Below are 23115 nucleotides of genomic sequence, written 5' to 3' on the forward strand. Positions count from 1 at the left end.
TTAAAATTAAAGAAATATCAAATTAAAGTAACTTCTCTTCTACTAAATAAACTACTATTATGACCCAATAGGGTGTGGGCACGCGTGGACGTGGGCCCACACGCTTATGCGCCTGCATCATATGGTCACTCAAATTTCACTTAATTATGAGGGTCTTATTATAAAAAAATAGGTTACACTCCTTCCCTACCATTCACGAACAGTCGAACAGCAAGCAGCTCATTCCCTTTCTTTCTTCAGCTTAATCCCTTTCATCACCTAGTGTAGTAGGGTTTTCATTTTCCTTCATCTAAGTACCAATCTAGGGGTGACGTTCTTCTTCATCATTTTTTTTCTTCAAGTACGAAATTAACGAGGCTCTCTCTCTTTCTCTACAAGTACGATTTGTAGTTAATATTCTCATTTTTGGTAACGACATCTGCAAACTAGTGCAAGCAGAAAGTGTTAGTTTTGTTTGAATAAAATCTTTAGTTTTTATTTTGGAATAAAATGAGCTAAGGTGAGCTCACCTTTTTGGAGGGAAATTTTTGGAAGGAACTATTTTAATCTAAAAACAAACAAAATACTTTTGTACTTACAACACTTATAGAATAAAGTGTAAAACCTTTTCATCATCTTTACTAATATAAAAGGCCGCAGCTTTGGGGAATAAAGAAAATTCTCCGGGGAATAAATTTTCGAGGGAATCCAGATTTTTTTGAAAATTCTCCGGGGAATAAATTTTTGTAAGGAATACAGAATACATTTTTTTGAAAGTTCTCCTCCATCTCATCTGTTCTCTCTGCCACTTCATCTTATCGACACCTCATCATCTTCTCCGGCGAAAGTCGCCGGCCGGCCAATTTTCCGGCCGGCGACCTTCAAACATTAAAAAACTTAAATTAAATTTAAAATTTCTCTCTCCTCTCTCTCTCTCTAGAACAGACCTTCAATGGTGATCTCTTAATTGATAGGTGCAAGATATATAATCAAGTTACAGTAATTAGATAACATGGGGAAATGAAAAAAATCTCTCATTTTAAGCATTTAGCCCACTTCTAGGTCAATTCCTAGTTCCTCAATCCTCAACGGGCTAGGAGGAGTGGGGAGCTTACATAAACATCCAAATTCACACAGGTTTCTTCCTTTGGAAAATTGTTATAGTTAGAAACGATTCCGATTGACAACTTGCTGATACTCAAGACTGAATTAATTAACGATGAAACACTAATTACAATAATCTAATTCAGAACATTTGTAAAAACTAATTAATTCAAGAGAATTGCAAGAAATTTTTTGCCCGATCGAAGAAACCAGAAGCAATAAAAATTGAAACTACGAACGGAAGGGGGAAGAAATTACTAGGTTACGGAGGGAGATCGAAAGTAGATTAGAAATCTTGATGGTGAGGTAAGCTCCGAATCTCTTGAGAATCTGAACCAATTCATCCTTCGAAGAGTCTTCCATGGAGGACGAATCTCCTTTTTTGAAGTTAAAGTTGTTCCAGAGGAAAGGAAGAAGAAGAAAACCCTAAACCACTTTAATCGATCATCGATTTATTTTGTGGGTTTCCCGGGAAATAATTTGTGTACGTTTATAGAAATATGGTGCGAATCTCGAGATTACGGCGAAAGTCACCTTTGTGGTCTGTTCTCACGAACAGACCATTGAAGGTCTGTTTGTGAGAACAGACTTTCCCTCTCTCTAGATCTGTTCTAAAGAGAGAGAGAAAAAAAAATTAGAGAGAGAGGAGAGAGAAAATTAAATATTTTTTTTATGTTTGAAGGTCGCCGGCCGGCGACTTTCGCCGGAGAAGATGATGAGGTGTCGAGAAGATGAAGTGGCAGAGAGAGGTGATGAGATGGAGGAACCTTTTTTATAGCATCTTCTAAAATTAGAAGCCCCTTATCAATAAAAAGAAACATAAAAAGTCAATCTTATTTGACTAGTTTTAACAAAAGTCTTTATTCCCCGGAGAATTTTCTTTATTCTCCAAAGCCGCGGCCATATAGAAATTGAAACTTCAAACTAAAGTGTTTTGTCCGACATCTTTCAAATAGAAACACTAGTTTGTGTTTATATGGAGAAAGTTGGGTGTAAGGGGTGTGACCTCTTGGGGGTACAATAGTGCTCTTCGAAGGAGATACTCGTAACTTTTTAGAGGCACGCCATACCTTAGGCACACCACCATTTCTTCCATTTCTCACATGTGCACACTTGCGGGTCGGGTCACCGACCCGACCCGAACGCATACCCGGTATCGGTCTCCGCCTCAGCCTTGGTTCTGGTCCCGGACTTGGACTTGGTCCTGGCCTTGGACGTGGACTTGCTCTTGGTCTTTGTCTTCGTCTACCAGAGAAGTGCCTTACTTTTCTCTGATTTTTTCCTCCCACTACTGGCTAGTGGAAACATGCCAAGTACGTGTGTACTCACTAGTTATTTTCCACCATTGGAGCAAAACTACCTAAAGTCATCTGATCAAGGTTCCCACTCTATAAATAAGAAACCTCCCAGAAGGGAAGAAACACACAGAAAACGAAATCGTCTCTCTCTCTCTTCTCTGCTCTTATTATTCTCTTTTGCTCTGTTATACTTCTTTCAAGATCAGAAGATCAGAATTAAAGTTTGCTTCTTCAGTTTCTGATAAGGAACAACTGAATCCTAGGGGCTTCGCTCACATACTGCAAAAGCAATACCAAATTCGAGGGAAGCAGGGGCGTTTTAAGTCTTCAGGATAGTGAGTCTAACTTGTACCTCTGTTCCACCATTATTGTTCTATTGTCTACCTGCAGGTTCATTCTCTCAGTTGGTTCACTTACTGTTTATTTAAGCTCTACAAAAAGATAAGTTACCTTATTTAACTTACATTTTTATTGCTCAATTTAATTTCCAATTTTGTTTAATTGGTTTTAATACTATTTTGCTAACAGAAACTTGCACGGTTCTCTAGCCAACTAGAAGCAGCTTATGCTACTTGATTAGCCGTCGCAGTTTGGACAAGAAGACGACTTTGAGGATGAAGTCCAACTCAAGTTGGATGAAGAACATAGGAAGAGAAGAGTTGAGTCTTGGTGCAAAGTTGTCTCAAGAACTTTTGATTTGGCTTATCTATCTTTATAACTCTCCTATATTTTACATTTGTTGTCTTTCACTAATTATTTTTCTTGAACGCGATTTCAGTTTTTTAACAATTGAGCACGATCTTCTTCTTTGATGGTAAAGAAGCATTTATCTTGTTGTTCTGAATTGGATTTTTTTAAACAATTGAGCATGATGTTTGTAATGTTTGGCAATTCTCTCCATACTGTTTTGGTAGTGTTTTCATGCAGGTAATTGGTTGTTCTCTCCATACTCTATCTGATGGCGGCCATCACCATAGTGGGCCTCTCGGCCAGAGTACCAACGGGCCTAACGGCCAAGTTACCACTTTAGTATAGTTCCAAGTTTAGGTATTTAGGGTTTTTATGTTTTAGTATCTTAGCAATCAAGGAAAATATCTTTAATAGTTATCTTATGTCCTTATTTGAGTCTATCTAGGAAAGTCTAATCTCTATAAAAGAGGAGTTAGGTCTGTCTTTTAGTTATTGAATTGAATCATCAAATATAAAATCTCCTTGATTGCATCTTCTTCTTTATTTATTTCAGTTATTCTTCGTTTATTCATCGTTTAATCGTTATTTTATCCGCTTTATTTCATTAGTTTAGTTTATAACAATGGTGGATTCCATTACTTTTACGCTTCCGCAACAATCTACATCAGCTGGTATTCAGAGCTTCAAGAATCTAGGAACAGATAAAAATTTTTTAGATACTTCTCATCTTGGATGTTGGAATAATCTTCCGCGTTTAGGTTGGGATCCTTTTCGAGATGCACGTCAACTCTATGTTGATCGAAAAGATCAAAATAAAATTAATGTCGTTTCCAAAATCCCTATGTTTGATTGTCAATATCATATAGATTTTTGGATTCAACAGATAGAAGATTTTTTCAGAAATCAAGGTGTTAATGGTGAAGATAAGGTTTTTCTCGTTGAACAACACTTGTCTAAGAGAGTCTATGAAAAATTTAACGAGATGCAATGGGGACTCGTCGATCAAGGAAAAGAATTCATCGATGATTGGCCTCAATTGAAAGATATTTTTAGGTATGTTTTTCTTCCTTTAGATGAATACTTATCTTATATAGAATCTCAAATTCAATCGGACAAATTATTTTCCGAAATTCATTCGACTACCATGGTCAATACTATCAAAGGAGATATTCTTGACAAAAGGAACAAAATTCTATCAACGACCGAGGAAGAAGACGGGAGTAATTTTCCTTCATCAAACCTAAACTCTATTCGAGATATGACGAAACAATGTCCGGACCAAATATTTGTTTCATATGCGATTCCGGAAGAAGAAATCCTCGTTTCGAATCACAAAATTCTTTTACATCAAATTGTGTCGTCATTGATTTCATCTCTTAGAATTCAATTAAACCCTAGTTTTTGGAAAGATTGTGTTGGTTATGCTATTCAAACTCTCAAAGTTAATTCTCTTGTTAATTATTTTTTACCCGGCGAATCACGACCATCTTTCATGGCTCTTATATCTTTCAACTATAAAGAAGTAATAAAAGAGGATGATTCCGTTGATATTAAACAAGAAGTTCACAACAATACTCTTTCACTGTCGGTGAAAGAAAAAGAAATCAATCAGCTTCTGAGTCTTATTATCAATGTTTTCCATAGTAACAAAGAGATCTTGCTTCGTGAATCAATTTGTAACTCTTCTGATGCGTTGGATAAGATCAGATTTGCAAGCTTGACAGATAAAAGCAAGCTGGGTACTCATCCTGAACCCGTCAGCAGAATCGTTCATGATAAAGTAAATAAGACTCTCTCGATCATTGATAGTCGAATCCGAATGACGAAAGTCGATTTGGTGAACAATTTGGAAACAATTGCGAAATCTGGAACGAAGGAATTCAGGGAGGCATTACAAGCAGGAGCAGATGTTAGTTCTTTCACGAATACTTCTCTTCACAACAATTCTTCAATTGAGGAAATTATAGGTACAGGGAAGATGCAGCCTACACCGGTTTCTAGTTCAATGACATGCATAGATTTAGAAAATTCTCTTGCTTGCCATGGAAGTACAAAGAGTCCCGAATCTATTGTTGTTTGTGCTCTCAAAAAGTTAGCCGAGAAATACGACCATATGACTTCTAAAGATCACGGAGTTACTAGAGACTTTTGGACAGAGAAATTTGAAGCGCCCGTGTGGGGTGACCATTACATACGAGAAGGCCATAGGCGTAAAGGTAAACACATATTTTTTGGTCAATATGATAATAAGGAAAAGGCAACTCAAGCTTTTGACCGTGTAGCTCTCAAATATGGGGGTTTTATTACTTTTAACACTTCTGTCTCATGTGATAATGAGAGCAGGGTTTCCTATACATCTAGTAAGAAGACATTTGAGGTAAACCTAGATAATGGAACATTGGAGGAATTGAAGAAGAGAGCTGCTACTGATAAGAATGATTTAGTAAAGGTGTTGTTTGAGACAACCCTTTTAACATCTGGGTTTAGTTTGGATGACACAAACACAATTGCTAGAAGAATTCATAGGATATTGAAACATGGGCTGCTTGATGAATTGATAAAGTTGTTTGTGCCAATGCCGAAAGCAAATCTGCAAGCGAATCAAGTCACTTTCGCTTCTGATTTTTCTGGTTATAGTCATGGTAGTTTTGTCAAGAAGGGCTTAGAGATTTTAGTGGCTACGAAGGAAAACAACATAGTTGAGTTAGATGAAGAGCATTACTCTTTTGTTCTCGATCTCTTATGTCGTTCGATGAGAATTACTTATGCATATGATCTTGTGAAAGAGATTGGTGTAGACGTTGATGCCCATCACTTGTTCGATAAATTGTTCCTTCAAGTTCTTAACACGACAACTTATGATAGAGTTTTGGTTTATAAACTTCACCATGATGAACGTGGGAAGATGATTCAAGTTGTTATTGAAAGGAAAGATACAGAAAGAGTGATAAAGTGGTTGCCGAAATTCAGAGTTGATTTTTCCATAACGATTAATCTGGTGTTTTTCATCGAATTACTAGATGACGGAAGATGTAGAAATTTGTTAGAAGTTTGTTTCTTACAATTGATTTTGCAGGATCTTTCGCATCATGAGTTTTGGATTTTAGTTGGTGATTTGATCCTTATTTGTCTTCTTCCAATTTCCGACAAATCTCGCGCAAAGTGGGAACTAAGGATTGCCTTCAAAATCGTCGTCAATGACACCTTCCACATCGCTGATATATATCCGTATTACCTGGGCGATCTGCTTTATGACAACACCAACTTGGGGGCAAGTTGTTCCGCAGCGGGGGAGTATGATGGCGGCCATCACCATAGTGGGCCTCTAGGCCAGAGTACCAACGGGCCTAACGGCCAAGTTACCACTTTAGTATAGTTCCAAGTTTAGGTATTTAGGGTTTCTATGTTTTAGTATCTTAGCAATCAAGGAAAATATCTTTAATAGTTATCTTATGTCCTTATTTGAGTCTATCTAGGAAAGTCTAATCTCTATAAAAGAGGAGTCAGGTCTGTCTTTTAGTTATTGAATTGAATCATCAAATATAAAATCTCCTTGATTGCATCTTCTTCTTTATTTATTTCAGTTATTCTTCGTTTATTCATCGTTTAATCGTTATTTTATCCGCTTTATTTCATTAGTTTAGTTTATAACAATGGTGGATTCCATTACATTTCTTAAAGAAGATGAAGTGACTGGACAAAAGTTTTCAGTCTTCTTCTTCTTTCTTTCTTTCATTTTGGTGGTTTAGTAGTCTGATGGTGATAATGTTGATGGTGGTATGACGATAGTAGTTCTAGAGGTAGATGTGTAGTGATAATGTTTATGGTTGTGGTAGTGAAGGTGTGGTGGTAGTCAGGGCGGACCCACGTAGGGGCCCATGGGGTCACGGGCCCCCACTGTACAAGGCTTGCTTTCAACTAAATGAGGTTAAACTTGTATTAATAACGTTAAAGTAACAATCCTGTGCAAAGACTACGCCTCAGCCTGGCGGAGTGAGATGGAGCGGAATGTATAAGAGGCAGGGGTTCAACTCCCTCCACCATTATTTTTGTTGATTTTTTATGGCTAGATTTGTTTGTAGCCTCTAACTTTCAATTTATTATCATTTGGTCCTTGTCTTTATTTTTATGACTTCATATTTTCAAATAAGTTCATGTTTGAGTTTTTTATTGTTTCCCGTGACCTTTGTCAGACCTATTTTCTCCATATTATTATTAGAGTTAATTCCTATTTGTCCCCCTACTTTGTGACCAGCTTCAAATATGACCCCAAAATTTCTGTAAATTCAAATATGGCCCCCTATTTTTAAGTTGATGCCCTAACTACCCTTCCTTTAAATCCTTTTTCAAAATTAAAATTAAAAATAAAATCTTAATTCCACCTCATTTCCCTCTCCACCACACATCTCTCTCCATGTCAACTCTCTTTCTCTCCAACTCACCTTCATCTTCTCCGATGAAAGTCGCCGGTCAGAAAATTTTCCGACGGACGAACTCCAAAAAAAAAAAAAAACTTTTTTCTCTCATCTCTCTCTCAAAGGTCTGTTCACGGCTCCGGCGAAGGGAAACCCCCTTCATCGGAGTTTTTAGAGAGAGAGAGATGAGACAATTTTTTTTTTTTTGGAGGTCGCCGGCCGGAAAATTTTCCGGCCGGCGACTTTAATCGGAGAAGATGAAGGTGAGTTGGACAGAGTGAGGAGTGAATTGGAGAGAGAGAGAGAGAGGTGATGTGGAGAGAAAGAGAGAGTTGACATGGAGAGAGATGTGTGGTGGAGAGGGACATGAGGTGGAATTAAGATTTTATTTTTATTTTTAATTTTGAAAAAGGATTTTAAAGAAGGGTAGTTAGGGCATTAACTTAAAAATAGGGGGTCATATTTGAATTTACAAAAATTTGGGGGCCATATTTGAAGCTGGTCAGAAAGTAAGGGGTCAAATAGGAATTAACTCTTATTATTATGTCTTCTTTTTTTATTTCATTTTTCTTACACATATATATCAAACTAATTTTTTTAACTTAGTCAATTCTTTCTCTTTTCTTAATCTCTTTAAGAGCGTAGAATGTGATAATCATTATTCAAAACATGGAGGACTCTTATTCTTTTGACATAAAATTTACACATCATTTTAGTAAAAATGTATATGAGAATATTTATTTTCATTGAGACAATAGTCAATGCAACTCACATGTTAGCAATAGCCGAATGAGTTGCGAGTGTAGGTATAATTAAGAGACATCAATTGCTTGAACGCCATACCGAAATTTGTGCACAATTTAAATTTTCTTTATATAATTAAAAGTGCCCCCACAACATAAAATTTCCGGGTCCGCCACTGGTGGTAGTGGTGGTGTATGTTCAGTAATCGTGATTGTGGGGGTAGTGGTACTTGTTTAGTTATAGTGAGGGGGAAGGGTGGGTCATGGTAGCTTCGACAAGGATAAAACTTCATGTTTAAAAAAATTAAAACTTTCAAAGAAAGTAAATTTTGATTTAAATGAAGTTGATAGTATTTGGCCTCTTTACCAAATCATGAACCAACTAAGCTAAATTAGACTACTTGTTACTTTTAGGTGTCGTTTGGCAACCAAAAGTATAAGTACTTTGCTGGTAGTAGAAGTTCTTTTGCTTCAAAAAGTAAAAACATTTCAAAAATATATTTGGTAAAAATGTTACTTATAAGTAAAAAAGTTAGTTTGGTAATCCAATTTACTTTTGATAATTTTATTTTTCTTTTACTCGTACAAATACTTGATTTTAATGAATTTATTTATGATTTCCACGATTATTGTTGTATACGAATTGGTGGTGATATTAGTCGTAGTGGTGGTGTAGGTACCTTGAAGGTATAGTTATGGGGTATGGTGGTGGTTGAGGTATGATGGTGGTGGTAGAAGAATGATGGTGGCAGTGGCGGTGGTGGTGGTAGAGCTATGGTGATGGTAGTGGTGGAGGTCTGATGATGGTGATGGTGGTGGAAGTACGGTGGTGATGCTGGTGGTGGTGGTGTGGTGGTTGAGATGCTGTGGTGGATAAAGTATGTGACTGATAGTGACGGAAGTTTGGTGGTGGATAAGATATGTAGGTCGTAATGATGAAGATTTGGTGATGGTGGTGGTGGTGGTATAGTGGTGGTGATGGTGGATAAAATATGTGGATGGTAGTGATGGAGGTATGGTGGTGGTGGTGGTGAAGGTACGGTGGTGGTGGCGGTGGTGAAGGTACGGTGGTGGTGGCGGTGGTGAAGGTGCAGTGGTGGTGGAGGTACGAAGGTGGTTGTAGTTGAGGTGTGGTGTGGTGGAGGTGTGTGGTAGTGGTATTAGTGATGGAGGTATGGTGGTGGTGCGAAGGTGGTGGTGGTTGAGGTATGGTGGCTGGGGAGGTGCAATTGTTGTTGAGGTGGTGATGGAGATACAATGGAAGGGTAGGAATATTGGGTCAATCTAACCCCAGCTTCTGCGATTTTGTGGAAAACATTTTGATTAATGGTGTATCCAAATAAAAGCTTATTTGGCTTCTAGGAAATTTGGGACGTTGTCGAATTTGGGTGTGTAGGACCAGTTGATCGGGTAGCAGATGAAGCTCTCTCTTAGGTCCAAAAAGATAGTTTGAGAGAGAACAAAAAGAAGGATAAGAAGACATTGTTCTTTCCCTATCAAGCTGTTGATGAGATTGTCTTTGAGAAAATCTCAAGAGCTGAATCAACTAAAGAAGTGTGGGATTTGTTGCAAAGATCCTACAAGGGTGATGAGAAGGTAAAAAATGTAAGGTTGCAAACTTTACGAGGTAAATTTGAATCTCTTAATATGATTAACTCTAAAAATATTTCTGATTATTTTTCTGGAGTTCAATCTATTGTTAATCAATTGTGGGTTAATGGTGAACAATTAACTGATCTACGTGTTATTGAGAAAATCATGAGATCATTGACATGTCGTTTTGACTATGTCGTCGCTGCAATTAAGGAAGGAAAGGACCTCTCAACTATGTCAGTTGAAGGTTTGATGAGTTCATTATGTTCTCGTGAACATAGGATGAACCAGAGAGCTGTTGTAAGGTGTATTGAACAAATTTTTCAAAGCAAAGTGACTCTATTTGGAAGAGGTGGTTCTAGTTGTGAAACACCTACCAACAAAGGTGAAGAAAGCCATGGTAAAAAACCCAAAAACATTGGAAGGTATGACAAATCTAAAGTTAGATGTTTTCGTTGTAAAAGATTAGGTCATTATAAGTCAGAATGTAGAGTTTCCAACAAATATTCATAACATGCTAACTTTGCTGAAGATGATGTAGAAGGGGAGAACCTCTTTTATTAGCTTGCCGAATGGATGAAGATTAAAATGAAGATTTGGATGAAGATTTAGATGATTATTCGGTAGAAAGTCATGAAGATGGAGTTCGGGACTGTGTTGTTAAAGAAGATCATCAAATAAAAATTGATATTGATGATGAGAAAGTGGCTTCAGAATCTCAAGTAATTGAGATTACACCTATTTCTCCAAATTAATTGTGAAAGAATACGATCAAAAACCAAATTAATGTGAAGTTTCATCTTTCAAGTTGAAGATCATGATTGACGTTATATCATTTGAGTTTAAGAGAGGGTGTTAAATTTTATCTAAACTCAAATTTAATTTGTTTATTAATTAAATAAGTAGAGAGTCAATTTTAGTGGGAAGTTATTTTCTTTAGTTGATTGGTGGTAAGTTAATGGTGGTGTTAATGAATAAGTTAGTGGGATCATGTTAGTAGTAGTCATAGTTAGTGGGTAGAATTTGGATCTATAAATAGACCAGTCTTTGTAGTTAATCAAATCAAGTCAAGTAATTCAATTCAGTTAAGTATCTTCTTCATTCTTCTTTGTTTGTGCAAGTTATAATTTCCTTTATCATTCGGGAATTAAACACTTTTAATTTCCAACAAAGAATTTAACAACTAGAGCAAATCACTCCTAAAACTAGGGCAAATTCAGTGATAAACTTTCATATATCAATTTAATATAAAAAAATTAGGACAAAATTATTTCTAAAACTGGAGAAATCAGTAACAAAACGAACTTAAACAAGAACAAATTAGTGGCCAAATCAACCTTCAATCCTTCCCAAATTTGAGTTTTTGTTTGCATATATAGAGAGAGAGTTAGACAGTGAATGAAGAGGTGTGAGAGATAGAAAGAGAAAGAAGAAAACCAAACTTTTCTCACCTCTTGATCAGATCTGATGAAGCCCTAGGTGATGTCAAAATCAAGCTTGAAACGCTCCAAAAATCCTTCTTCGTGAAGCCCTCGATCGGAAAAGTGAGAAGATGATAACAAAGACGTGTTTCTGATTCACAAATGGGATTCTATTTGTTTTATAAAAGGATTTCTTGATAATTATGCAAAATGTGAAGGACTAAACTTCAAATTCGCTTCAAAGGCATATCATCATTGGTAAGTATGGGAGCTCCTAAATTCGAATTTATAGCCGTTAACGCGACAAAGTTCAATATACCCGAAGCAGAAGAAGGGGTTATCGGAGAAGAAGCAGCAGTAGCAATGGGAATCAACCTCAAATCGGAGAGCGACTATGAAACCCTTCGAAGTGCTAGAATCTCTGAGAATCAGGTCATCTCTCTCTCTCTCTCTCTCACTCACTCACTCACTCTCTTTAAATACTAACACTTGTTTCCTAAATCCTTTTGAAACAGGCTCGATTGGCTTCTCTAGGCCTAGACAAAAGCATCTCTGAACTTCGATCCATAATCTCTCCAAGAACGCCATTAAAGACCACTCCTCGTAAAAGGATCAAGAAAATCTATTCTACCACTTCTTTGCGCCGTTCCAATCGATTGAACAAATTTGACCCATTATCTATTTCTCAACCATTGCCTCGACGCTCCAATCGCTTGAACCCAAATCTCTCAGTACAAAATCCCATTATATCTCCTCAAGGTTTCGTCTTCCCCACTCTTATTTTTTTCTCTCTCTCTACTTGCTTACGTGTAGCTGATATATTTCATTTCTTTTTTGGGTCTGGATTTAGAAATAGTTGGTCTTGAGAAATCACTTCGGAAGAGATTGTTCGATAAAGAAGATATAGAAAGAGAACGGAAACGACTATCTACAGGTGATTTAGCTGGTAGTGGCGAAAGTAAAAGCAGAAGAAGTATTCACAATCCAGTTTTTGGGATAAGCTGCCATTTCTGCAGGTTATTTCATTTACCATATAAACTATCTTTTTAGGTGCAGACAAAGTGTTTGTTGTTATTCATGTTCTTTTGTTATTCCTCTATAGGTGCTCCCGAAATTACTCCCCGCACGCCCTCGACCTACCTATTTCGAGGCTTAGTAGAACATTTCAGTGAAATAATCTTAGCATAGATCAGTCATTCAATAAACCCTTGAGGATCGGAAACTGCCATAAACAATCTTAACCCTGATTAAGTAACAAATTATGTTTCTGCAGACAAAAGAAGTTATGTGGAGAAGAAGATTGCAAGCATTGTGGAGATCTTGATATGGATCAGCCATGTATTGGTATTGTTTCTGTACAATCTTGTGACTAATTCGTGGATCACTTATATATTATGTTAAGAGTTTGAAAATGTTTTACTACACAGGCAAGACAAATTGTTCGATCTGTGGATCTAGCAATGGTGTGCTTTGTCGAGCTTGTCTCAAGGTTAGATATGGTGAAGGTAAGTGTTCACATGGGTTAAGGAAATGCATGATTTATACACATGCATCCATTCCGACTACCATTTTGTCGATACCCTTGGAATGTATTGATGCGTTTATCCTTGTTACAAGTGAGTTCATAAAATTGTGTTCTTGATTCGCAACTGCCCTAAACCTTTAGCTGTAAACTCTAAACCCTAAACCCACAGAATGATGAGTTGAAATCCATACTTGTAATTCGCAACTACTCTGAACCGAAACTTTAAACCCTCAAAGCAAAGCGACCCTAATCTTGAACCATAAATCCTAACCTCCAAATCCCGAAGCTTTGTGTGAGTTGCTCCTAAACCATGTACGAGTTATTAGTACGATTTAATAATTTATTTTACATTAGGCAGGGGAGAAAACTATAGCCGTTGTTCTAATACGAGACTTATTGTTATAGAACTTGAGGAGGTCAGAGCTAATAAGGAATGGATGTGCCCACATTGCATAGAAGCCAAACAAATCAAGCCATATTGGATCTGTAACAGGTTTTGATCACCATCTTGTTACATTTGCTGTTTTGTCCCTTTCATATATGGTTGACAAAGGATTAACTCGATTTCTTGAATATCTCTATAGTTCATTGTGCCTGAAGAAAAGAAAGATGATACCAACTGGGATAGCGATTTTTCAAGGTACGAATAACTACTCTTATGTTGTATTGTTGTTTACTTGTTTTCTCATCCCACACTATTATTTCCTTCTTTTTTTGATTTTTAACCTGTCTTTATGTGATTAAGCTCGGGAGATGGGATATGAATCAGTAGCTCATATGCTAATGGACCAGCTTCAACGAAAAACTAGAAACTAGAAGCCATTGTGACTGTGTGAGGCGAATGATGATCCAATATCTCGTTACGTGGTCATCGTGGGAAATTGTAACGTCAATCGACCCATCTCGGCAACAGCTCAAGGGGAATGATGAACTTTTGAATACATGACAGCATAGAAAATTTTGTAATCCGTCTTATAAGTCTCCTGGTGTCTTAATTCACTTAATACGCATGTAAGCTTGAATCTTGAAATTATTAGTAGTTTGGGTTCTGGTTTTGCAAGTTCTCTTCAACATTATCTATAGTGATAACTGAAAAGGGTAGTGGGTGGTATGGAGGATCCAAGCTGGCAAAACCTTTTTTTATTTGGCCAGGGCTTTGGGGAAATCAAAATAGTTTCCCGAGTAGAAAACTTTAAAGGAAAGATGTGAAATTTTGGAGATTTTCCGGAGAAACAAATTTTAAGGGGAAACAAAACATTTCTTCTTCATTATCTTCAACTCCGGCCACCCTTTTCATTCCCCACCTCCGGCCACAAGCACCACCACCACCACCATTTTCTCTTTTTGTTTCTTCCTATTCTCCTCACTCTCTCTCTCTTATAGTTTGTCGCTCTCAATCTCACATTCTCTCTCGCTCTCTCATACACAGTTCCGACAAAGAAAAGCTTTTCCTTCGCCAGAACAAGACCTCGAGGAGGGTTTCGCCTAACCCTCCTCGAAGGTTTCGTGGGTCGGTCGACCACGGAACGTTTCGTGATCGACCACAAACTTTTCGTGCACAGTCGGCCCCGAAATGGTTCGTGGTCGACAGACCCACGAGATTTCATGGGTCGGTTGGCCACGAAACGAATTCTGAAACTGCGAGAGAGAGAGAGAGAGAGAGAGAGAGTTTAGGGAGAATGAGAGTGATACCGAAAATTAGGGTTTGGTCATCGGAAAAACTGAGATACAATGAGAGAGTGAGATATAGTGAGAGAGAGGCAGCGAGAGCGATAAAGAGAGAGGGAGAAATAGAGAGAGAGACAAAGATGAAAATGATGATGGTGGTGGCCGGATTTTGGTGATGATGGTGGTGGCTGGATTTTGGTGATGATTGTGGTGGCCGGATTCCGGCGACCCTTGCCGGAATGAAGAAGAAATGGTCAACAAATTTGTTTTCTCCTTACCAATTAGAAAATATACTGATCAACTAAAGTTGACAAGTTTTTGACAAAGTCTTCGCACCCCGCAAACTGTTTTGATTTCCCCAACGCGCTTGTCTTTTATTTTGAGCAAATCATTTGTACGACACTGAAACTAAAATAATACCTTCCTTCCAATAGCGGGGCTCTTGGTGGCTTAATAGAGAAAGTAAACGACTTTATTTGGCTAGAATAATTTGGTATAGTCAAACATGCAAGATCTATGATCCAGGAAAAAACTAAAAAAGAAACCCCAGACCAAGGGCTAGTCTTACTACCAAGGATGACCAAAATGGTTCGGTGGAGCGATGGGAACCAACATGGAGATTGCTCTACACCAATTCAGATAGCCAATCTCACAAATAATCAAATGTGTCACCCTAGATTGTCTTGGTGAGTTACAAACTTATGACAAATACAAACATAAATAGAAATTACAGTTTTGTGTAATTGATTATTAAATATGATGATATAGTTGATGTTATTTATGATAGCTTGAAGTAATCTATCATAGACTTACCATCAAGCTCTCTTGTGAAAAATCTCCTCATGAACTCTGACAGTGTGAATTGCTTGTAAAGAGCTGGTTTCTCAGATGATATTAGTTCTGGTGCAGGTCCAAAAACTTCTTCTCTCTTGCTTGGGTTGAAGAAAACAGCAGTTGATACCCGTGCTTCTCGAAACGGATTAGCCACTACCCGATGCTCCACACTCTTGTATGCATCGTTAGATATCATCTGCATGTAAACGAAAAACAGTTGGTAACAAACAAGGGTATCAGTGTTCAACAAACAAAAGAAACTATCAATGATTTTCTTGTCGTATAAATGACACATTAACTTTAATACTCTACAAACAAAGATAGTGATAGAGCCTCATGTCATTGATAAAAGATATGTGCCTCAATTGTAGTCCCGAACTTTAGAAAATCTGTTGGGTTACTCTTACGTAATGTCGTCAATAACTTTTGAAATTTTTGACATTAGATAATGTTCCTTTGCGTAGTATCTAAAAACTAGGCATAACTCCCATTCCACAAGAAGGGTAAATGTCATTGAGCTCATTATGATGATCACACACTCGAGTTCGATAAGGGATCACCAACATAACACACTTGACATCGGACTTATACTTGAATAAAAATGCAATCAAGCATTTGAAAATAGTCCCACGTGAGACAGGGCCAATCCAGCAACCAAGAATATAATGTCTAATCTTCTCCATCTCCACTCATTGCTTATCAAGCATTTGAAAATAGTCCGACATGGGACAGGGGTAAATCTAGCAACCAAGAATATAATGTCAGTCTTCTCCACTCATTGCCTATTACTTTTAAGTTGGATGACGACAAACTTAACAGAAACTATTATTTTTCTCCTTGATTTTCACAAATATGAAGGCCAATCAAACACAATCTAAACATATAGATCAATGATATATACACAATTCTATCCTTTTGATTTCAAATAACAAAACTAACCTGGAGAAGGTCTCCAATGTTGATAACTAGGGCACCAGCCAAGGGTTTAACCTCAACCCAATCATCCCCATGCTTCACTTGTAACCCACCTACTTGGTCCTGAAGCAACACAGTTAACACCCCTGGATCACTATGAGATTTCAATCCAACTGTTCGATCTGGTTCTGGACAATAAGGATAATAATGAGCTACTACTACTCTTACATCCAAACAACTCATCTCCTTCAACCTATCTCTCTCTAATCCTAAACCTTCACATAATAAACCCATCAATCTCTCTCCTACCCTTTGAACATGTTCATCCCACTCCAACAATTCTCTCCTACAAATCTCTGGTATCAAATCAAAGTTCTTGAAATTGGGATCCAATTTCATCTGAAGTGTGTCTCTCCAACTAGCAGCTTTTGATTGGAACAGATCAAAATTTGTTGAGAAATTTACACCTTTACCCATCTCTCTACCATAGTATTTTGACTTGATTTCTGTTGGTTGTTCGTTGAAGGCTTTGATTGATGAGATTGTACTGTCAAGAACTTCTGATGGGATGCCATGGTTGATTATTTGGAAGAAACCCCATGTACTAGAAGCTTCTTTGATTTGATTAACTATGGTGGGTCGATGGTCGGAATTGATTGAGGAGATATCAATGGTTGGGATTCCGGCACCGGAGAGGAGAGGTTTTTGAGTGGTGGAAGAAGGAAGAGATTGGGGAGGATGAACAAAGAAACGAGGGATGGTAGTGATACCGGCGTCTACTAGACCTTTGACTCCAATTTTAGAGTCGTCGAATTCTTTGACTTCCTTTGACCGATCGTAGTTATCGGCGGCACCGATTGTCATCTTCTCTCTCTCTCTCTCTCTCTATCTAGTTTTCTTCAAACTGACGGACTGGGTAAGCTTGTCGATCAACCTGCCGTCTCTTTCTCTTTCTCTCTCTCTCTCTACGGAAGGGTATATAAGCTGAGGCATGAATTTATCCGCGTAATATCCGATCGAAATGGTAAGGAATAAGGATGATAGGGAGCTGCTAACGGCACTTGGGCAAAACGTTAAAGACGGGCAGACCAACTTTAACTATCGGGGTCTATTAGTATCCTAAATTCCTAATACATTTCTACCCTCGGGGCTCGGGCTGGCCAGCGGGGGAGAATGCTATCCTCCTAACTCTTTTTTTTTTTGATGAATAAACTTTTTTTTTTTTTTGAACTATAAAATATATTAAGCAATTAAGGACTGAAGGTACCATTAGAATAAAATTGGATGAAAAGAAGGGTACAATATTCCATGACTTCGATCTATTCTTCTTACGCGTCCATTTGGCTAGTTTGTCTGTTTTAGAATTACAAAATTTTTTTGTGGCTGATTTGACGCTATAAAACTTTTTCCTAATTTGTCTGATTCTTTGGATTTGGATCATGGATTGCCATTGGATTTTATTCCTGGGGTGAGTGAGATGCTGGTTGAGGTTGATGTTGTCTCTTTTTATTATTCTTGTTCTGTGGTTCCTTTCCTCTGCCCAAGAGATGCCAAGGAGGATAGCCATTGTTTCACTTTCTTCACTAGTTCGGACTCTGGTGGAAGTAATTTGTGCTGCTATAAATTTAGATTCTGCATTATGCACTATTAGGCTAATACCAATATTACTACCAATCGTTGTAAAAGAAGCATTGACATTAATTTTTAGATAAGGAGATAGGGAGGAGTCCATTTCTCTACTGAGGTGTTTTTCTATGATACCCCGAGACACTGCTTGTTTTTAAAATGACATAATCATTTTTATGATAGTGTTAGTATTATTGATAGTATGTTGGAAGCAGTGATTGCATCGAGTTTTCCATATAATCCATAGTATGGTGACAAAGTGAATCTCATTCGAAGTGTGACTAGTTTGCGTTTGATCCTGCCACGAGAAAATCCAACCAGTCAGAGATGTGATATTAGAGGCGATAATATTAAAGTGAAATCAAATGTTTTTTGCTAGAGGGCAGTGTAACAGAACATGCTCTATTGTTTCAATCTCAGTGCAATTCGGGCAAACAAGGTTTATCAATGTCTTGTCAATCTTGTTTCTAATCGGGAGGGCTTTCGTGCATATTTTCCAAATGAAAAGTATGCTATCCTCTTAATTGTTAGTCTAAGAATTTAATGACGCTATCAAACTGTGCAGTCCAAATTTTGTTAATTTTCGTAACAATGATGTTATGCCCAGAGGGAAGCCCGACCCAATCCTGGCCCGCCTACGTGGCGTGCCAGCCGGGCATAGCATCTGATGTCATAGGTGCGTTGGAGTGGGTTTTGTCCAATTAAGAGTTTGGTCCCTTATTTTTGAAGTAATATCAAAAAAGGATTTTCCATTATCATTTGAAATCTGAAAAAGAGATGCCCGTGGTGGGTAAGTTGAGTCTTGTTGTGGAACTTAGGTTTTTTGTATTCTTCCGTTTCCTCCATTTCAACGAAAAAAAAGGTCTCCTCCATTTCAACAAAAAAAAAAGGGTTTCCTCCATTAAAGGATTAGATCTCTCTGTCTCTCTATTAATCGATTAGGTTCCTGTCGTTCTTTATCTTTCTCTCTCTATACAAATCTTGATTCACAGAGGTTGATTTTCCCTTAGTTTCTAATCTGATCTTGATTTGAATTTCAAGGGATGATTTTGTTGAAATATCTATATAATAAAATAGGTTGAAACATGCTGACTAGGACAAACCCCTGGATAAATCTAGCCGTCCATCCCACATCAGCATTCGTATACACCTTTGGATTCACTCGAGCGCCTATAGACGTATCTATTTAACAAACATATCTCCTCGGTTCCCACTCAAAATCACGGGCACATCTTTTCGGTTCATGGTTTCCCTAAAATTGACTTCTTCTTCTCCTTCGTAACGATTGGCTTCTCCTTTCTCCCTCGCTAAAATTGTTTCTCTAAATCCATTTCCTCTTCAAATTCGAGCAGAAGAAACCCTCAAACGAAACGGAAGAATAATTAAGAGTCTTCCTTCTTCTTCGTCAATTCGTGGGAACATATCTTCCCAGTTCCTAGCATCTCTCTATTCTTCAGAAATTTAGGGTTTAGTGACACAACCCTTCATCTCTCTTTTCTTCACCGATTTTAGTTTGGATCGACAAATTTAGGGTTTCTTAAGGTATGTTAGATTTCCTCTTTTCGATTGAAAACAATGACGAAATGCTCATCCAGGGTTACATTAATTTTAGATTCCATTAGTCGTGGAATTCAGCTCGATGGATTGGATGCTTCATTCGATTCCAACAAATTAAGGTATTTTCTTTTTTTCACTTCTCACTTTAATTTGTTCATTAATTTTGAAATCAATGTAGTTTCACAAAGTGAAAAATTAAATCCCATAAACACCAAAATTATAATGGAATTAAGATAGAGAAAGTACAAAAGTTGATTCCACCTCAATTGATTTCTCTAGGTATTTCTTCAACGTAGTTTCACAAAGTGAAAAATTAAATCCCATAAATACCAAAATTATAATGGAATTAAGATAGAGAAAGTACAAAAGTTGAATCCACCTCAATTGATTTCTCTAGGTATTTCTACATTGATTATGAAATCAATATAATTTCACAAAGTGAAAAATTAAATTCCATAAACACCAAAATTATAATGGAATTAAGATAGAGAAAGTACAAAATTTGAATCCAGCTCCACTGTTTTTCTGCAATTTCTGTGTATTTGAATCCAAATTGATTTGTCCACATTTACCATTTTGATTAGTTGTTACATTCGGTAAAGTAACAGTGTGCATAGAGATTTTATCAAATTCTTATCATTGTTGATGACTCTGTACGAGTATGGAGAGATGAATATCAGTTGTTTGATTAAATGTGAAAGTATTCGTGAAACCAACATAGTTCAAAGAATAGGTCAGATTCAAGTAATATAGTATTTGTTGATTGAAATTTTGTTGATTTCTTAGTAACAACTAATTCCATAGGTTTTCCGTTGTGGTTTTCATGTGATTTTTCTTATTGTTCGCTTTCATGTTTGATGATGATTGCTATGTTCGCTTTCATGTTCCATGTTTAATGATGATTGTTGTGCCCGCTTTCATGCTTCATGTTTAATGATGATTGTTGTGTTCGCTTTCATGTTTGATGATGATTTTTCCTAGAATTTAGATATCTTCACATTTTGTTTATGTTGTTTCAGCTTCAATTGGATGAAAATGTTTAATTGTGGAATGAATCTGAATGTGAGGTATCTTGATCACTGAAGATATCCAGATTTCTCTATTTTCAAATCCGGTGGTTTGTTTATGCTCAAGTATCAGCATTACCCATTTGTAAGCAAACTTTTAGTACCCTTATTGCTTTTAAACAATGTTCTACTACTTTATTTGTTTTGTTAAAATGAGCTCAAGCTTCAAATGAGTCTCTAATTATGTTGGAGCTCTTGCCCACTTTAAAGAGGCATGTGAGTTTAATGTCAGTAGTCAAACTCACACTATTAATTGTAATTTTCTAGCTCTCTAAACCTAAAACTCCCAACTACACGTAAGCATTTATTTTAAGAAGTCGAAACTTGACTGGAGCAACAGGAAGAGACTCAATGCAAAACATACTGTAACTCACTCTATTCCCAGCTTTATTTTAAGTGAACATAGTCGAGACTCATTTTCCCAGACAAGCTTCATATGATCTTTCACCTGTGATAGCATATGACATCTTAATGAACATTTCAACACATATAGATAAGATCCATACACCACAGTAGATCAAAAGTTTTCCCATGAAATGAAATCCACACTAGCAAACTATTTACCTCTGTTGGTAAAAAAGGTCCAGAAAAGAAACTATTGTGTATTTAAGGTATTCAGGAGGCAAAGGGTCCCCTTCGATTAGACTTAAACTTTTCTGTTTATGAACTCTCTAGATTCCCTTTTCCTTTCCTGTTTGATGTACTGCAAGTGTATAATGAGGTCATTTACAAGCAGAAGTTTTTGGTTGCTCTATTTGGTACCTGTTGGAATGTTTGAACCGAAGTGCTTGATTATCTCTGTCTAAGCTTAGCACTTCAAGTTGTTATAGTATAAGACAACACTTCAGTTTGTTATAGCATAAGACATATAATGGTTTCCTTCTTCGTTATACTCCACGGATCCTACTATAAATTAATTGTTCTTTATTTTATAACTAGACAAAAATTGCAAGTAGGTTAGTTTCATAAATGTAGTGTTTTGGTGAAACTTAATTCAGAGCAAGTGTTTCATTTTGAATTAGAGAGATCAAATGTACCTACAATTTCTGGTATTTCTTACTATCTCGGTGATTCTTACGTCATGAACTTATCTCAGTTAATCTAATTTCGTACAAAACTTTTACTCTCTTTTGTAGCATAAATCTTTTGTTGAGTTTCTTGCCTGTATGTGTGCGAGAATCATGGACCATTGTATTGGTTAAACAAAAATAAACCATTTTTTTCATTTTACAGTTGGTTTTTTCTCAAAAGAGGAATGAACCTTTTCACTTTTTCAATTTGGAAGTAGATGCCTATGAATTGTTTGGATATAGGATTAACACTATTTAAAGATATATTAATTGTTACCAATTCTAATTTCAATTTCGATGTTTCAGTGAAGTTTTTATTAATGATTGTGACTTTTTGTGGGGAAAAGGTATACTGCAGTTAACACGGTTTAGATGACAGTGTTCAATTTCGGCCTGGTTTGATACTTACGTGGGTTGATCTTCAGTTTCCAATTCTTTCACTTTGTTGGAGCATTTGGTATTGCTCAGCCTCTTCATCTAATTGCAACTATGGTAAGTTGAACTTCTATAGCTTTCATATCCTCTCTTTGCTTTTTCTTCTATACTTAAAGATTATATACTTGCAAATAGTTGTGGATTCTTTTATAAGATTAGTGCAACGATTCATCTAGAGGTATCTATAATTTTTGTTACTCAGATGATGAGAATGAAGATAAGAAAAGGTGCTGATATTATTATGTTCTGTTTAACACATTTTGCAGGCATGAAAGAATTTCGACTTAATTCTATGAACAATTCTCAATTTCTTTGCCTTATCCATGTAATTTGATGAATTTTGATTTCTCCAATGCGTTTTGGCGGTCATTACTTTTACTTCTTTTAAGGCTTTGCTTTTGTAAAACCTTGCTTTAGTGAGCTTATGGTGTTTGTTACTCTGATAATGTAGTCAGAGACAACAAATTAGGTCCCACTTTGTAACATGTGATCCCACTTGATCCCAATAGAGGATGGTTGTTGGTATGAAAATTTGATTCAATGAAAGAGTTTTTGATGTTTAAATCAGTACAATATGTTAAAATGATATGAAATCATTTGAAAAACTTTTTCTGTTGCCATTTCAGATCTTGAAGATGCTTGATTCCGAAGGAAAAAAAAAGAACTCTGACACCCTCTGATTCTGCAACTACTCTATTTCATCTGTTTCAAAGGAGGCAATCTAGATCCAAATCAACAAAGACATGAAAAGGGTATACTTTTCTGAATACGTCGGCATAGATTAGTGATATAATCTCTCTGCCCATTGAGTGAGTTTGGTGGTTTTGTGTACTTGGTAGTTAGAACATAGGAGTCAGATAAGGATGTCGATTGACGATATCCTTTTGTTCAATTTTGTATAAAAGAAATACAACTTTCCAAAACTTAATGTAAATTAAGGCACTACGATGTTTGTTTAGTTGGAGAAGATATGCACGTGAGAGGAAAACATTGGCCCTCTTTGATGTTCTATTGTTTAGTGCTGAAATATATCTAATGGACACATTGAGCATGGGGGATTTTCAACAAGTATAAGTGATAATACGTCAAATGCAAGAAATAATATATATCATCCAATTGATGAATAATTTGTTCATTAAGTTACTATATGTACATCGGTATATCGGTATAACAAA

General features: G+C 36.7%; 2 protein-coding genes and 2 long non-coding RNA genes across 5 annotated transcripts; 2 read left to right on the forward strand and 2 right to left on the reverse strand.

Moving 5' to 3' along the window:
- LOC147548346 (uncharacterized) lies at nt 1-11348 on the reverse strand. Its single transcript, XR_015237210.1, has 2 exons — nt 11274-11348; nt 1-425 (listed from the first exon to the last, which is right to left on the reverse strand). It is a non-coding gene; the product is annotated as an uncharacterized LOC147548346 (long non-coding RNA).
- Nucleotides 11225-14934, forward strand: LOC147548347 (uncharacterized). 2 transcript variants are annotated; one of them, XR_015237209.1, is made up of 9 exons: nt 11538-11675; nt 11759-12002; nt 12094-12259; nt 12517-12587; nt 12671-12748; nt 13174-13261; nt 13353-13408; nt 13514-13635; nt 14821-14934. XR_015237209.1 is itself a non-coding variant. In XM_086667290.1 (8 exons), the coding sequence occupies exons 1-8, from the start codon at nt 11508-11510 to the stop codon at nt 13582-13584; spliced, it is 942 nt and encodes a 313-aa protein (XP_086523416.1). In that variant the 5' UTR covers nt 11225-11507; the 3' UTR covers nt 13585-13828. The 2 variants fall into 2 exon arrangements, 1 of the variants encoding a protein (XP_086523416.1); XM_086667290.1 differs by lacking the exon at nt 14821-14934 and having other exon boundaries at nt 11225-11675; nt 13514-13828.
- Nucleotides 14935-15013: 79 nt separating this feature from the next.
- LOC147548348 (1-aminocyclopropane-1-carboxylate oxidase homolog 1-like) lies at nt 15014-17284 on the reverse strand. The gene is made up of 2 exons (XM_086667289.1): nt 16210-17284; nt 15014-15466 (listed from the first exon to the last, which is right to left on the reverse strand). Exons 1-2 carry the CDS (start codon nt 17047-17049, stop codon nt 15215-15217), a joined length of 1092 nt encoding a protein of 363 aa, XP_086523415.1. The 5' UTR covers nt 17050-17284; the 3' UTR covers nt 15014-15214.
- Nucleotides 17285-20380: 3096 nt separating this feature from the next.
- LOC147548349 (uncharacterized) lies at nt 20381-22582 on the forward strand. Its single transcript, XR_015237870.1, has 3 exons — nt 20381-20520; nt 21853-21997; nt 22207-22582. It is a non-coding gene; the product is annotated as an uncharacterized LOC147548349 (long non-coding RNA).
- The last annotated feature ends 533 nt before the right edge of the window (nt 22583-23115 follow it).

Source organism: Eschscholzia californica, unplaced genomic scaffold (assembly GCF_041429995.1).
Source record: "Eschscholzia californica isolate CP2 unplaced genomic scaffold, dmEscCali1.0.p SCAF_3, whole genome shotgun sequence".
Lineage (NCBI taxonomy): Eukaryota > Viridiplantae > Streptophyta > Magnoliopsida > Ranunculales > Papaveraceae > Eschscholzia > Eschscholzia californica.

Coding starts and splice junctions, on each gene's coding strand:
- LOC147548347 (XM_086667290.1), top strand. CDS start 11,508: ATGGGAGCTCCTAAATTCGAATTTATAGCCGTTAACGCGACAAAGTTC. Junction 11,676..11,758: donor CTAGAATCTCTGAGAATCAG/GTCATCTCTCTC, acceptor CTTTTGAAACAG/GCTCGATTGGCTTCTCTAGG. Junction 13,409..13,513: donor TGGGATAGCGATTTTTCAAG/GTACGAATAACT, acceptor TATGTGATTAAG/CTCGGGAGATGGGATATGAA.
- LOC147548348 (XM_086667289.1), bottom strand. CDS start 17,049: ATGACAATCGGTGCCGCCGATAACTACGATCGGTCAAAGGAAGTCAAA. Junction 15,467..16,209: donor ACATTGGAGACCTTCTCCAG/GTTAGTTTTGTT, acceptor GTTTACATGCAG/ATGATATCTAACGATGCATA.